We start from the raw sequence: 16,708 nt of genomic DNA on the forward strand, positions 1-16,708 counted from the left end.
TAGACAGGAAGTGAAAGTGCCATGGGAATACCAGCCTTTCAGGAGCGCTAAAGAGGAAGTCAGGATTTAAGTAGTGAGAACAAAACACCGTAAATGCTTTGTAGAACACTTGGGAGTTGACAGGTGAACTAATGCCAAGTAACAGGCCACAGTTCAACTGACCAAACGCTGACCTGCACAGAAGCCCATTGTAGATGCTCATCCATGTCAGTCCTCCCCTGCTTGTGAGACACATCCCACGCTACATTAAGTGTGGGAAAAGAACTAAAGCTTAAACGCATTTTAACGATGTGTGGTTCATGTTTACGTTCCGGCGCGTTCCCTGCTATAAGTGAAGTAGCAAATCCGAGAGGTCACGATGTGACCTAAAGAGACAAGGCAAGGGACAGTCTGCTCCCTCAGTTGGGCAACACCTGATCACTCCGTCGGGAGGAGGTCAACGCCAAGACGACACCGCACGAGACTTGCCAGCTCGATGAAAATCCATGTCTGAGAGGAAAGAGGAAGTGTCTTCAGAGCAGTGTGTTGAATGTGGTTATTGTCGGTTTCTGTGTGTAGCATGTGTCACTGTAGTACACTTTAGTAGCTTTGTAGTGCACTACTTTTGACTCTGGCGCCGTAATTCTCTGGTCAAATGTAGTGAACTGGGCTGGGAATAGGGTGCCATTTGGGATGTCGGCCTAGTGTTGGGCCCCAGTGTGTCTGTGAACGGCCCAGACAGTGACCTTTCAGTCTCGGGATTGTCTGATAGTGAGGCTAGGCCTCGCTAATTGGTATGCTGGGTGTAGAGCCAGAGCACAGTTAAGCATTTTAAATCAGGATGAGACAAAGGCAAGGGTTGTTTTGGTCTAAAGCAAGTCTTCATTGTGACCACCCCCACCCCCCTTCTTTTTCTCTTATCCAATTCCTTTAAAAAAGACAACTGCCTTAGTGTTCAGAGAATTTCACCATTGGGATGCAAATGTGGAAGTCTATGGTGCCACTAACCCGATAAAACAAACATTTCTTTTATAGGCTCCCGTCATCGCTTCCTGTTTTCGACCCGGCTGTTTCAGTAAAAGGTGACAACTGCCTACTGTAAAAAAATAAGCACTCACTGCGTTCTATTTTAGTTTGTTTTGTTTTGAAGCTAGTGTCGGTTCAACTGAATTTTGTTTTTAGCATACCTTAGGATATGTTTGTTGCTTTAGCCGACACGGTGTACTGTTTTGGTGTCATTGGTTGAGCTAAGACTTTATGGTTTTGGTGACGTCTTTTTAATAGTTGATCCAAAGTCTAAGTATCTAATTTTCATGCCAATCAAAGCTGGCTGGTCAGTTGGGACCTTGCAATATAGCGTGACTATCAATTGAATTAAATGTATTTCATAAACCCTGTTTTACATCCCTGTATACCAGCATGTTAGAATTGGATGGACACACGGTACTTTATCCAAACTGTTCCGCAGTCCCATTGTACTCTATTTCTCAATTCCATTCCACACATTTCTTCATCCCATTGACTGAATTTCTCCTTGCCGCTGAACAGCTGTTTGAGAGTTACAAGAAAACAGTACTGTTAAGCAAATGCGGCACAAGCCTTCTACAGATCCCAAAGGGGGTTGTTGTTCCTAGAAGGCGCAAGATGTTCCAGAATGATCCTGTTTGACTTTCGATTGCCTTAGGCCACCAAGCATCAGCAAGAGAGGGATTCAGTAATCGTTGCTTGCAGGCAAAGTACAGTTAACATTCAGTATGTACACTAGGAAATGGCCAGACGTGGCTGTAAAATGTCATGCTTCTTTACTGGAATATCTACATCAATTGAAACATCTGTTGGTGATGGTTGTTCTCAGAAAGTACTTTGTCACGCCACCCTGAAAGTATAGTTCTTTGAAAATACATGACATCCTTACCTAACAACAAATATCCACCAAAAGCTTTGATCCTCCAGTCAGTACTCAAGTGTCATTTTCTCAGTATGTCTTCGGGATAACTAAGTCCATTCATCAGTCAGTGGATCAAGTGGAAATGCCCACCCGTGCTCGTATCTTTTCAACCGTGACTGGACTGACTTAAAAGGCTGACAGAATCTTTTAACATGGTGGACTAATTAATGGCATTGATTTACGCGGAAGAGGGCGGCGTGGAAGGGCCCGGCAAACGCTTCCGTACGCGGGGTGAGCGTGTGGCCAACGATGGCCACGCGCCTACGTCTGGCCACCGGGTCAATGTGATTTTAATGGCTCTTAAGTGTTAGGAGACAAGCTGGCTTTTGTGGCGAGAGGGCCGTAACCACACCCCCTGCCTGCTTTTCTCCAGGAGCTTTTTCTGTCATGGTCCGGTTGACATGCAAGGAAGAGGGATGAGTGTGATGGTGGAGGATGGCCAGTGTGTGTGTATGCGTGTTCTGCATTTGCTTACCTACACACACACACACACACACTGATTTGTTTTACCCTGGATATACAGCACCATATTTAATTCATTCGTTTAAAGTTGGTTCTGTGATGATTCAGCACATTTCCTTAAGCATTTCTTTCTTGCTCTTTTTTCCCCCTCTGGCGCTACGTGTTCTGCCCTAACCATCTCTGGACCGGGTCATGTAGGTAAGTGATATGGACGTGTCTTATTGTCTATGAAGGAAATTGTCCCTGCCTGCACATAACACCACTTTACAGCTGAGATCCAGCAGAGATGTGCAGCCATTAACGTCTGGCCCATAGCTCCTCTGTGGCGGCAACGTTCAAAAGTGCTTAAGGAGTTTAGGAAAGAAAAGAAATCTAGTTTCCTCCTGTTACTTAGCTCTTTCTGCTGAGTGTCGTCTTGAGTAGGACTCAGTAATAGCAGCGGAATGGGGACAGGCTGCTGAGATGCAGGGAACAGGCTGTTCTGTGCTACAGAGGTGACGGCGGCCCTCTGCGAATAGGATAGGAAGACTGTGTTCCTTCCTGCTCAGACTTCTTAAGGCAGGGTGATGCTGAGATGTGCCATGCCCTGGGAATACAACCGCACTGCATAATGCCTCATTTCCCACCACTAAAACTGAACTTGTGTCAGCCAGAAGGAGATAGAGAATGTGTACAGTATCGTTGTGTTTTAAGCTGGGTGTCTGTATAAGCATATGTAAAAGAAAAAAAAAAGGGGGGCTTTGTAAATGACATTGGATTGGTTGAAATTTGATCAATTGAATCTTGGTAACTCCCACTTCAGGGGATTTCTTTCTCATTACATTCTTTACTCATTCACGCATTCACACGTTGAGTTTCATATCCACAAATGTCTCTCAGGCCAAGTATCCCTCTGACCTACTTCTGTGTAGAAGACTGACCCCTATTGGTTGCCAGTCTGGTAATAACAAATGATCAGTACATTAAGTCTAGTTCATACAACATAACCCAGGCAGGTTCACTGGAGGCAGGTTCACTGGAGGCAGGTTCACTGGTAGGGACATTCACTGGAGGCAGGTTCCCTAAGGTTGTTCTCTCACCTCCCCCATTCAGCTGACAGGATCAGCATCACTGCACTTACAGAGCAGGCCATCCTCCGAGCACAGATCCCCATCCATAATTCACGCGTCGCCCCGGTCTGCACGTCTCATTTCCTAACTCAGCTCTATACAATGGCAACGGGAGTGCTCTCCTCTCCGCAGCAGCCGCCACCGCGGCCCACTGGCTAATTATAGCCGCCGCAGCTGCTTTCAGCGCAGGGTTGCCTCCCTAACAGTTTGCACCGCGCGGAGGGAGGGGTGAGAGAGTGGTGGGGCTGTGTGTGAGAAACAGAACACCTGTTTGTTGTGGGTTGAGAGGGCCTCCAGATGACTGCTGTAGTCAAAGCCCCTGGATGGGGTGGGGGGGTGGGGGGTGGGGGTGGGGGTGGAGGGGGCAGAAGGATGGAGGTTACTCTGGGTTTCATTTTCCCCATAGAACTGACCAGTCTGGTGAAGAATGTATTAGTATGGTAACTGGTAACTGTGCAGTTATCTAGATTGTGCATTAGCGTGTTCTACATATGTCTTCCTGAAAGCCCCCCCCCCCCCGAGCCTCTCATGATCTTATACCCCAAACACGTGATTGTGGGAACTATGGATGCTTTTAACAGTTACCACCGCGGAGACCGTTACACTGGGTGCATTGGGGTTGAGCTCCGTAGAGGCGTCTCACACTTCACCGCTCCTTCCGTGGCTAACTCAGCCCTTCTTCCTGTGGTTTGGGGCCCATGGGGCACAGCTGCCCCCTGGGGGCCAGGCAAGGCCTCCCCAGTCGTGAGGCGTCTCTCCACCCACGTCACAAACCCCATGACTGGCAGCGGCAATGGCAGTTCATCTGTGAAGGTATGCACACGCAGAGAGCCTTCGGCTGAAAGAGCCTGGTGGTAGATTCTGACAGGCTCTCCAGGAGGTCTCTGAGGACCAGTCTAGTCGAAGCTATTGCAGTTGGGCACTGTTACAGCTCTGGCCATTCAAAAACCACCGGAGCTGGTGGAACGCTGTGGGGTCGTCTTGTAGGGCTTAGGTTTCCCTTAGCGAGCAGGCGCCGCTACGCTTGTCGTGTGCCTCAGTTGTTGTAGCTCTTTAGCGTTTTGGTTGTAGGGAACATTCACACGTGTTCAGAGGTCATATCCGCTGAGAGAGGAAACGTCTGTCATAGTGTCAGCAACGGTCAGAGCAAGTAGGACCCGGCAATAGCTGGTTACGGCACCGTCTTGACAGACAGGTGCTCTGACATTCGTAGTTCTTGTGTCTTTCTAGGAAAACTATCATGTCACAAGCATGTATAACTTGGTGAACATAACTACTGTCCCAATCCTAGATGTACAGTACCATCTGATAGCATACTGCGCAAAGCTGTCCCCTCAGAAATAGAGCAAGTCTGGAGAGGAGCCGCTAGACTAATCTGGGAAATTGGATTAATGGGTATGATTTGTGTGGGCTAGACCATAAGGATCTGTTTTTCAACCCACTATGTAGAGTCCCGCCACGTCGAGCAGCAGAACCGGTAAAGAGGCTTGGCTTGATCGAGCTGGAGCGGGTTGTACCCGAACTGCTCATTGGCTCGCCCGAACCCAAATGGGTCATCCAGGAACTGGTCATTTGCTTGGGCAAGCCGTGTCGGGTCGTAGTGAGTGCCAGATCGGCTTGAGCAGTAGAGACGCGCTGGTAATCCGTGATGAATTTCACCGGGCTAATCACAGGCCAGCCTGGCGGAGAGTAAATGCCAGAGGCCCGTCATTGAGGACTCTGGTACAAGGGCCAAAGAATCAGGGTCAGAGGACCACTTGGCCTTATTTGACATCAAGGATTTTCAGGGTTTGTTGGATTCAGGGGATTTCAGGAGATGTTAAGAGTATTGCTTGAGAGCAAGTGCTTCAGTTTTGGTTGTTTTTTGCAGGCATAGGGAAAAGCTAGAGTGCCGTCTTTAGTGAGCGAAAGTAACAGAGAGAGAGAAAAAGAGGAGTGGAGAGAAAGATTCTCTGCACTTTGAGCCCTGCGGTGGGCGGATGAGGCTTTAATGGAAAACGTGTCATCGCCGGATGAGGCTTTCCAATTACGATGCTGTTGTAGGCACAAATACAATTACATTTAGCATACAGCCGTGGATTAGGACCTGCTCCAGACTATGGCAGTGTGCTGCTGTGGCCCTGATTCGTCCGGCTGCCGAATATTGACTTTGAGCCCACAACCCCCGGCCTCTGCATTAATGTTCATGTGATTTGATACAGTCGGAAGGCAGATGAGGTGTTTATGATGACTACGGTCACGTTGGGTCAGGGAAGTCTGACTGACTACTTCTACGCGGGCAAAAGCACAAGCACATTCAGAAAATCTACGTTTGTAGCATACAATTCCCGTACACTAATATTAGCAGGAGCACACAGACTGCTGGGATCTGGAAAACGTCCTTCTAATTGTATTGAAGAGTCGAAGATTACACTGCATTGTCTATAGCGCTTCGCCCAGATTTGCCCAGACTCGCTGATATCAGCTACTGTACTCTCCTGCCATCATAGCTCTTTCAGAGGAGCAAGACGTAGCGGCGGTCGCTCTGACATTCTGTGTCTTTCTGACCATTGCTGCCTGCCACTGTAAGTGCCCGGAGTTGAATGGAAGCTCTCACTCTCCCCGTTAATGGCCTTTTTGGTTCCTGTGAAGACGAGGGAAGTATTATTAATGTGCTGCTGGCTGCCGGAGATGGGCTTCTCACAGGGGTTTTGGACAGCACTTCCTGATGATTTACACTCAGATCCCTAATGGTTCATACAGTAGAAGGAGCTGTTCTGAGCTGTTTTATTATAGTATTTTTTATATGCTAGATATTTTATATGCAATTTTTTTTTTCTGTGTAGTTTTAAATTAGTTTTCCAACCAGATTTGCCCATTTTTGTTTAGTTTATAAAAGTATTTCTAATTTGTTTTTTTAAAAGTTATTTTTAGTTCATGTATTATTGTTAGGGAGAAAATATTGCCTTTGTGAGGGAGGCTAGAAGCCATTATAGTTCTATAGTTTGTATAGTTTGAATTTTTGGGAATAACTTGGGCAGGGAGATCACCTCTTGCTCTCTGGTAAAAGATACTGATAATGATGAATAAGCAAGGCCTATTTGAAACATCGCCATCTACTGTCAGCATCTACCCACCCGACACAAAACACTGTTACAAACCAGAAAAGGAACCAGGCAAGTTCAGCCGGCCTGCAATTAAGTGATAAATGTTGTTGCCCTCACTGGATTTGAACTCGGCTCTCCCACTTGAGTGGCTGTGTCTTTAACTCTTCAACCACTACACAACAATGCTATACGTTTGCCCAGTGTCGGTATAACATCTCGACATTAGATCATTTTGTCATGCATTAACATCACGCCAAGTTTGAAACGATTCTTGTTAAATTTACCTCCACCAGAAATAGCATCTATGAACTGTATGGCTTTTGCCACTGGCTGTTTCAAAGCTTATTAGCCAGTAATAGACTAGTATCTAACTTACTGCTTGGACTAGTCATAAGATTTGAGCAATTGCTAGCGAGTCCGAATATGAACTTAACACAGCCAAAGCTATTTCATGGCACAAAAACATTAATTTTTCTTTCATTCGTGAATGACATTGATACAATAACTATCAATATAGGTGACGATAACTGAATTTTGTGTCAAATGAAAAGAGGAAAGAATCGTGGAAATCCCTACTCTTTTACAGACCAAGGGGTTTTTATCTAGCCTATATTACCCCAAGAATCATGCACGGATGCCTACTTTGTTTATAATGAGACTATTTCTGGTGGATTTTCTGTTTTATTTTAGGCTTAAAATAACGTATCTACTGAAGGTTGTAGCCAGCAAAGTTTTTGTCTATCCTGACCTAAAAGGGCATGCACGGATGCGCACTTCGAAAAACAGTTGCAATATTATCGTGAACAGTTTTATTTTAGGCTTGCTATAATGCAGCACCTGAAGGTTGAAGCCAGCAACGTTTTTATCTATCCGGGAACAAATCCTAAAGCATGATTTGCTTTGACTGACAAGATTCGAATGTGGGACCTATTGGTTGCAGGTCCACGTCTCTGAAAAGGTTACAAATCCCGATTGATAAGAAAAACTAAAACAGATTTATTTTTATGTTACTTTGTGTTCATAGTTTCTGCTTGTGATGATCTGATGTTATGGCCTCCAGTCTTGATCTGCTACAGAATGGGTTCAGATCTGGCCCACTGCTTTCTGTAGGGACTCCTCAATCTTTCTCAAACTTCCATGTTGCATAAAGCGTATCAAATGCCTGAAAAAAAATATTTTATGGAAATAATAATAAGTCACTAAATAATTTTCCAACTGTAGTTTTATTTTCGTGTCACTGTGATTACCTTTGTGAGATTGTACATGAATGCACAGAGTCTTATCTGATACTGATGAATCCTGTATTAGAAAAGAAAGGTTATAGTGCAGATGAAAATGCTCTGACATTTCATACATGTAAAGTAGCAGTGTGAATGTAGCCATTTCCTGCAACAGGTGTTGGTACTACTGTACCTCCCCATTCTCTGCCAGGGCAGGGGTGGCTCCTCCGTCTTTAGCTTGATGGCATCTGGCTGAACAATGGAAGGTCTGTCCACTGTGTCAATACTTCAGAGTGTGTATTTCGTTGCAGGCAAATATGTGCCATATTATTCTCTCCTTGGTTGAACCATGTGTCCGACGCTCAACCTCACGTTGCTCTTAACAATGATGCATTCTTCACAAGGGACTTGAATATGCCATAAGCTCTGCCTGCCGGTCTGCTGCACACGGCCTGGGTCCGAGTCGGACTCTTCATTCACAGCTTGTGCTCATAATGTCACTTTGACCAATGTACAGTGAGGTGACCCGAGATTCAGAATGTATATTGTTTTCCCGGAGAAACAGCTGGTCCGCACTTCACCATGCCCAGTGGAGCCTGACCTCTGTTGGAATGGTGTCTTTATCCCAGAAATGATCAACTCCCACTAACGCTGACCTTAACCTTCAACGTCAACCTCTCTCTCTCTCTCTCTCTCTCTCTCTCTCTCTCTCTCTGTCTCTGTCTCTGTCTCTGTCTCTGTCTCTGTCTCTGTCTCTCTCTCTGTCTCTCTCTCTCTCTCTGTCTCTCCCCTCTAATCCCTCTCTTCTATAGTGTGTGCCCACCAACAGAGGCCAAGCTGTGTGCTTGGTTACAGCTGTCTCCATCTTTGTAAATGCTTTAAAGGTTTCTTTTAATATATCTGCTGTTTGGACTGGCATGTGTGGTATGTAACAGTGGTTTTGGTGGCCCTGGCAGATGTCTCCATGTGTCCACGTGTTGAGACCCCAGTGACAGTCAGGCGACTCCTACTTCACACCCAACTCCCAGGCAACTTTTCAGACAGAGTGTGCGGGAATCTGCTTCAGAAATAAATACAGCCTGGTACGCATAACACCTTTCATTCGCACTTGCAGTAATTAGTCCGGCTCAACACGTGTGTGTTTTCACCCCCCCCCCCCCCCTCGTTTGTACCTGAAGGGAAATCGAGGCGTACAGATCTTGGATGGAGAAAGAAAATAAATGAGAGAGATTTGCGCTTCGTCGTCCCAATCACCACCACACTGGTCTTCCAGCTCCAGTTGCCAAACGGACACTTATTCATTTGCTTTCCAGGAAAAAATCCCCCCCCCCCCCCCCCCCCCCAAAAGAAAAAAGCCCTGACAGAAACAGAACGTTATAGAATCCTGTCCTAATCATGTAAGTGACGGCTAGCATGGCTTTCTGAGGGGATAAATGTCCCCCATATGGCCAACTGGCAGGGTTCAAGTTTGACAATTAGCAATTCTCATCCCCCTCATTACTGGTGTTTTTAATGGTGTGTGTGTTTGTGTGTGTGTGTGTGTGTGGGGGGGGGGGGTGTTGGTGGGTTGGACTGTGGCGTAAGGTAAAGACAGACGCACCGCACAGAACTAATGACAGGCCTGGACCCACACTCTCTGAGAAGGAGAGATGGGGGCGACGGGGTGGGGGGGGGTGGCTGTGCACATGCAATAAATTACTAGATAAGCTGCCCTGGCTCCTATTCACACTGGATGCTCCAGAGATACTGGCAAGCTGGCACGCTGCTCTGCCTCCCTCACTGCCACCCCCCCTCCTTCTGTTTAAGTTGGAGTTTCCAGTGTGGCGGTGGAACGAGATGACTTCACTTCAAATACACTGTGTGAAACAAAACGGAGCAGCGAGTCTACGGCGGATGTGTTTGCTAGTGCTTTGACTGGGGTCTTAGGTACGCTTGCTTTCTACTGTATTCTGCCATGTAGACCGAGCCATTGACTGTTCTCTGTGCTACCAGACACCCGAGCCCTTTTGGCTAGAATAAAGATTAGATCTAGGTTCTGGCTATTAGGTGCCATATTTACTCAATGTTATGAAGTAGGGACGGGTGACAAATTAAAGGAAAAAAACAATATAAAATGTCTCAGTAAGGTTTTGGTCCACCATGAGCCACCAGAACAGCTTCAATGCAACTTGGAAAAGATTCTACGAGTCTCTGGAGCTCGACTGGAGGGACGGAACAACATCCTTACAAAAGAAATTCCCTCATGTGGTGTGTGGATGATGGTGGTTGAAAGCCATAGCATATGATTCACATCATTTGCATGATCACCAACCGTCCAGTGTCACCCGTGTCTCCCGTGTCACCCGTGTCACCCGTGTCTCCCGTGTCACCCATGTCTCCCGTGTCTCCCGTGTCACCCGTGTCACCCGTGTCTCCCGTGTCACCCGTGTCACCCGTGTCACCAGTGTCTCCCGTGTCTCCCGTGTCTCCCGTGTCTCCCGTGTCACCCGTGTCTCTCGTGTCACCCGTGTCACCAGTGTCACCTGTGTCACCTGTGTCACCCGTGCACTAAAATGTCTTCCAAAGTCATTTAGATCTTTTCCTATTGCCAACTTCATCCACAGTCAAGGTCAACTGGGCCTGCTCAGCATTTTTATACATTTCTCAGAGCATAATAGGAGGTTAATTTCATAATTGTATCATGCAATACACCTGTGTGGAAGCATCTGCATTCTTTATGTTCCTCCACTCATTTATTCAGGTTTTTCCTTTTAGTTATCTATCTGTACAATGTTCTGGAGTAAATTGTCCATTGGCTTGAAGGAAAATATGTAAACATTCCTCTTAATGTATCTCCTGTATCATCTCCTTTACTACCTCCTGTATCACCTCCATTACCTCCATGACTACCTCCTACACTACCTTCATTACTACTTCCGTTACTTACTCCTACACTACCTTCATTACTACTTCCTTTGCTTACTCCTACACTACCTTCATTACTACTTCCGTTGCTTACTCCTACACTACCTTCATTACTACTTCCGTTGCTTACTCCTACACTACCTTCATTACTACTTCTGTTACTTACTCCTACACTACCTTCATTACTACTTCTGTTGCTTACTCCTACACTACCTTCATTACTACCTCGATGACTGCCTCCTGTAATAGCTGTTTTGCAGTGTATCTCGAAGCAGTTCTGCAGGTCCCTCCTAGTGTCACACCTTGGTGTAACATCCAGTGGCTGTTAATGTCCAGTTGAGTGCCACTAAACACTCAGATTGGCTCTCAGGCTCCTGAATTCTGTCTCCTGCTCAGTCTGCCTTGCTGAGTGTGATGACTTGTCTGGCTGCCTGTCTTGCTGTCACCCTGTTTGTCTTGCTGTCTGCCTAGCTATCTGCTTGTTTGCCTTGCTGCCTGTCTTGCTGTCTCTCCTGCCTGACTAGCTGTCTCTCCTGCCTGACTTGCTGTCTCTCCTGCCTGACTTGCTGTCTCTCCTGCCTGACTTGCTGTCTCTCCTGCCTGACTTGCTGTCTCTCCTGCCTGACTTGCCTGTCTGTCTTGTTGCCTTCAAGTCTTCCTGTTGGCATTTCTGCTTACCTGCGTTCTCATCTGTCTGCCTGCATGTCTTGCTGTCGCCTTGTTTGGCTTGCTGTTGCCTTGTCTGTCTGGCTGTCTTGCTGTCGCCCTCTATGTCTGGCTTTGGGTTTGGAGGGTGGGGTGGAGGTAAAGGGCTGGGTGTGGAGTGTGGGGTGGGTGGTAAGGGGTGGGGGCGGGAAAGTGTTGGGTGTGGAGGGTGGGACCCAAGAAATACGGGCTGGATATTCATTTTTTTTTTTTGCCATTGTTTTTGTAGCGAATCAAACTGCTAGCAGCTGGACAGTGCTAGTTGAAGACAGACGGTCAGACAATAGAAACAGATGTAGGGCATGTTAAAGGCCATGTCCCTGGCTGCTTCAAACCCAGGACACATAGCTAGCAGCGTGCTCTGGGCTGGTCTCATGGGATTAGAAACCCGGCATCTTATCAATGGCATTGGTTCTGATGTAGTCTCGTTCATTTGAATTATAACAGTAAAACCACTGTCTGGTTTTATTCAGCCTGAGTTAAGCAGAGCAGAATGTCCACTTGTAAACTGATGAATCCACAAACAGACCAGGACACTTGAGTTAAGTGGGAAGCTGGACAACTGCCACTGCTAATAAAGAGCCAGGAGCAGAAGAGTGCTTCAAGAGGGTTAAGATAGTGTCGTATTTATTATTATAATTTTTTGTCTGAGCAAGCAACGAGTTGAATGCAGAAACAGTTGGGGGCATTAGGAGGTTGTGACCCCACATACACCTAACACTCTGCCCTGATAGTGTTGTACCACGTCCTGTACACACACACCTACAAACAGCATATCTGACCAATCAAAGCACAACAGAAGCACCACAAGTACAACCCTTTTGTGTTTTTCTTTTTTTATATTTTTCCTGAAAGTCTTTGAGTCCTTTCTTACTTGTATTCAGTCCTACCTCCTATTGGACCTGTATTCCTGCCTGCTTCCGCTGGGCAGCTGTTCCTCTGCCTCTTCAACCCATCACACCCTCTAAACACACTCGACAGCGGCAGCGAGCGCGGCGCGTGTGTACGAGTGGTGCGGTGTGTGCTATAGAGTGCGCACGTTTTAAGTAGGAGAGAGGCTCTGGTCCCCACAAATGGTTTTAAACAGCTGTATTGTAGGGAGAGAAAAACAAAGGGGGCCTTATTGTGTCTGCGAAGAGGAGGAGGGGGTTAAACGGGGAGAAAGAGAATGAGGGGGAGGAAGAGGGAGTTGGGTGGGCGGGTGTGGAGGGGGTGTATGTGTGCTTGGGTTTCGGGGGCCACCGACTGGTCAATGATGCACCGGTGATGTTGGCGGGGCGATTGTTGACTTGCCATCTGCCGGCAAGAAAAGCAACTCCAGTGGGTGTTTTGAAGAGCGCGTGTGTGTGTGTGCGTGTGCGTGTGTGTGGAGGAGAGAGAGAGAAAGAGCATTGTGACGGAAGGGGCGGGTTGATGGGGGGGGCGATGGAAGGAGAGAGACGCGTAAACATGTGCAGATGTCGTGCGGCATAATGACTGGAACTTGAGACACACTGGCAGGCTGCTGCTGTGGGCGGGGCCAGCGCGACCAGGGTGTGGGGGGCGGGGCGTTGGGCGGGGTTTACTAGGTGAACAGTAGTACACATCCACAACATCCCCAGTGCCTTTCCGACCCGGCTCGTCACTGAGCTCCTTCCCTCAGTAGTGCCATATTGGAGAGGACAGGAGCAGCGGTGACGAACGTTGGGGTGTTGTCGTGCGGTGGAGGGACAGGGGGACGGGGCTGACAGCTGTGGCCTCTCCCAGGGCACGCCACCCCGTAACCCCCTCCCCCTGGTAGTGCCCTCACAAAGAGTCTGGGCCTGGGCCGTACTGACCAACAGGGCCCTTTCGCACAGTTTACCCCAGGGAGGGAGGTTTACCGGGGGGCAGGTCAGGACGTGATGGGCTTGGCAGCCTGGCAAGACGTTGCAATGACTTATTAATCAGGGACAGTAAAAGGGATCACAAGCGGGGTCATTGATCATTCTCCTCAGCATTTCTTTCTTTGCTGTAAATGTAGTTCGATATCCTCCTGGAAGGGAGTAGAATGGGGATGCTCTCCTGTGAGGGATCTCTCTTGTTAGAAGACCTGTTCTTCATGTATTTTTAATTTCTTCCTGCAAAAGCAGTAGAGTGTGCTAAGTTGTAGCGATGATAGTATTTTTCTTAAGTGTGTATGAATGATGATTTGATAAATTATGAAGTGCACGGCTCTGCTACAGGGGATGGAGAGGCATTAACTAGATTGTGTCTCTCTCTGTCTATCTGTCTCTCTCTCGGTTTTGTCCTCTGTGCCTGCCAAGTGCAATTAAGAGAGGGACAGGGGCATCTTAGTCTGGGCCAAAATGCTCTTCCTGACAGCACTGCTGTATTGATCTTTTACTGAAGGCAGGAGGAAACAAAGGACAGCTCCTCACAGATACGTCACCTCCACAGCCCAGCTGGCTTTATTAGCATCATTCCTATTCAATAATCTAGGCAAGCAATTGAAAATGCAGAACACAGTCTATCAACTTATAAGTTGGTTAAGGAGAGAAGACAAATCTTTGTGTCTTTAACTAAACCTCCTCAAATTCGTTCTAAGGCCTCCAGAGGCCGCGTGAAGTCTGCTGACTCCAGAAAGACACCGTGCATGCCGGATCCACTTTACGAACAGCAGTTTGTGAGTTCAAGTGCTCTTGCCGTCTGGGCCTCAAAGAGCCCCCTGAATGGGCCAGTTTAAATGGGTTTGGCTGGGGTTGGTGGCGCTGTTAGCCTTAATTCATTAGTGTTTAGCACGGGGGTGTGGCGTGGGAATGGGTGAGTGGTAGTGTCTTGGGGGTGTGTGAGTGTTTCAGAGTGGGGTACAGGGGATTATCGGGGCTGCGGTGGGCGAGCTCGCGTCTGCGTAGGGGTCTTGGGAGCGGGGGTCGTTTACTGGAAGAGAGGGGCCAGGACATAGCATAAAAGCGGTGGTGGCGGAGTGGAATGAGATGAGGAGTGGGGAGTAGGGGGTTGTTTGGGGGGGGGGGTGGACAATGGGGCAGGGGGGGTTCTGTATTGTCCCCCCCCCCCCCCTCCCTGCGCCAGCTGCCTCCCAGAGCCCTGCTCAGCCCAACACTCCTGAATAAATAATAGAATACAGCCCCATCCATCCATCCATCCACTCTGGATATAATGGCCAGTCAGGGCCTCTACCACCATGCAGCCAGCCAATCCTGCACCTGTTCACCGTCTCTGTACTGTACTAATTTAACTCAGACTGAACTGGTTTTGCACTGTACCCTTCGGTACTGTACTAATTTAACTCAGACTAAACTGGTTTTGCACTGTACCCCTCGGTACTGTAAAAATTTGACTAATTTGATGCACACCAACCTGGTTTGGCTCTGTACTTTACTGTACTGTCCTTCACCTCATTGCACTGTACTGACGTGATCACTCACAGCACTTAGACTCAGTGGGATCGCTTTGGTTCTGTCATGAACAACCTCCCCTTTCTTTCCTCTCTCTTAATAGAAGGCAAACACTAAAGTCTCTCCTCGCAGGCTTAATCCAACAAAACCAGCATGTAATTCGTTAAGCCCTTAACCGAATGATCCTATTTGTTACAACAACTTTTTTATATAGAGTTTTAGCTCTCAGTATCAACTGGCATTTATTGTCTTTATTGTTTCATATCAGTATTAGTTTGGATGTATTGCAGGTGACGTTAGGTGTTCCTGCTTTTTGTTGGGTGTGTGTATCCATAATGGATGACTGTACAGTCCAGGGGCCCGTACAACACGTGACCCGAATGAATTAACAATGCCTGTTGTGGTGGTAGTGGCAGGGCCCTTAGCGCACTTTGACCCCTGTCTCACAGGAAGCGGGTCACCCTCGGAACACGAGTGTTGTCATTAGAGTTTAGATTCATTGAATGCACACCTTTCCTGGTGTGTTTCAGTCAGACATGGTCCCTGTATGTGGTTTAACCATTTGTCTAAAATTATCATACATTCTGGTGTTTACGTTCAGGCTCCCCCGTCGGTCAGTTACTGCCGAGTGACCATAGTCAAATTGTTAGTAGTGTCAGGAACCGCAGCGCCACTGCGCTCCGGTGGTTAGCACTGCCTTCGTCTTAATGCCGCTTTCTGGGAATCAAGACTTACACTCAGGAACGCCCTCCCAGCACTCTTTAACTAAAGTTAATTCCCTGTCACGTCAGGCAACAGTTGGGAGTTAGTCGTCCCCTCCCCCATCAGAATAACTGACAGCGTCAGGCAACCCTCTGTAGCGATGATTGGACCAATCACGTCGTCTCTGCAGCAGCCTCTAGCATGGGCGGATTATAATGTGTAATAAAGGGAAGGGGCTTCGATGAATTTCACGCTGTGGAAAGAGACCACAGTCGCATTGCTGTTAAAATATTAACTATTATGTTCTTACAGCGGCGCTGAGGCAAAGGAGTTAGGAAATACTGTCAGAACTGCTTTGGGATAAGATGTTAGGTGGGTCTGAGGAGGTGGTTTCTCTGGTATTTGGTATTTATTATTTATTCCTCATTACCGTGAATATCTGGAAGATTTCTCGGTCCCGAATCAATACCTTCTCGCCTTGCTCAAATATATTGGATGTGGCGTGCTGTTTCTAGATTCCTAATTGTGAATAATTCACCGATTAGACTTATATAGTATAGTCCTACCTCAATTTTACCTGAAGTCTATTTCATTGAGGGGTGAGAAGAGAAATCCGAAAAACATAATTGAAACAGCGATGTACATCGAATGAAATCAGGGGAAGTTACACCAGAATATTGTTTTCTTATCACACCGTGATTATTGATGTGAAGCACCTTTTACGTGATGTCATGACCCAGTGTAACGTGCTCCTAAACAGCCGCGCTCCGTTCCATCTCAACCGGCACATTGATTAGATTGGAAAACGGATAGAGGCAAGAACAGCGATTTAAGCTATTTGATTAAGAGCTCTAATCGGTTAACAGTTCCTCCGATAATCGTGTTAATTAGTCTGGTTTTCATAGCAAAACCCAATTCTACATGGTAACACAACGTAGCGCTGGCCAAACACCGAGTCAACTACATCGCTATTCCAAGCGTGTTGCGTAGTGAATTTCACCTGTTTTGCGTTTGTATGTGCGTTTGTGTTGAAGGCCTCACACTTGGTTGTGTGCCTTGTTGAGGTTTGTGTTTTCGAACGTTGCCTGTCAGCGCAGGTTGTGTACGTACGGTAGATTGGGATCTAGTCTGTGCGAGCGTCCTGACCTGTGTCTTTGAGGACATGCTCCTGAGCTGGTCAAGTTGTTACAGGGGCTCTGCCATTCTCCAATGTCCC

General features: G+C 47.3%; 1 protein-coding gene across 3 annotated transcripts in view; it reads left to right on the top strand.

Moving 5' to 3' along the window:
- akt3a (v-akt murine thymoma viral oncogene homolog 3a) overlaps positions 1–16,708 on the top strand; it is an 84,398-nt gene that overhangs the window by 34,408 nt on the left and 33,282 nt on the right. Inside the window, exon 1 of one of the 3 annotated variants that reach the window (XM_020046520.2) lies at positions 2,568–2,587. The exons of 1 other annotated variant lie outside the window; for it this stretch is intronic. Coding sequence is in view for 1 of the 2 variants with exons in the window: in XM_010888755.3 (XP_010887057.1) it covers positions 15,858–15,864 (7 nt within the window). In the remaining variant the exon portion in view is untranslated. Of the gene's footprint in view, positions 1–2,567; positions 2,588–15,842; positions 15,865–16,708 lie in introns of those variants that run through there. One more of the 3 variants, XM_010888755.3, reaches the window with a different exon arrangement.

This window comes from Esox lucius, chromosome 5 (genome assembly GCF_011004845.1).
Source record: "Esox lucius isolate fEsoLuc1 chromosome 5, fEsoLuc1.pri, whole genome shotgun sequence".
In the NCBI taxonomy this organism is placed as follows: domain Eukaryota; kingdom Metazoa; phylum Chordata; class Actinopteri; order Esociformes; family Esocidae; genus Esox; species Esox lucius.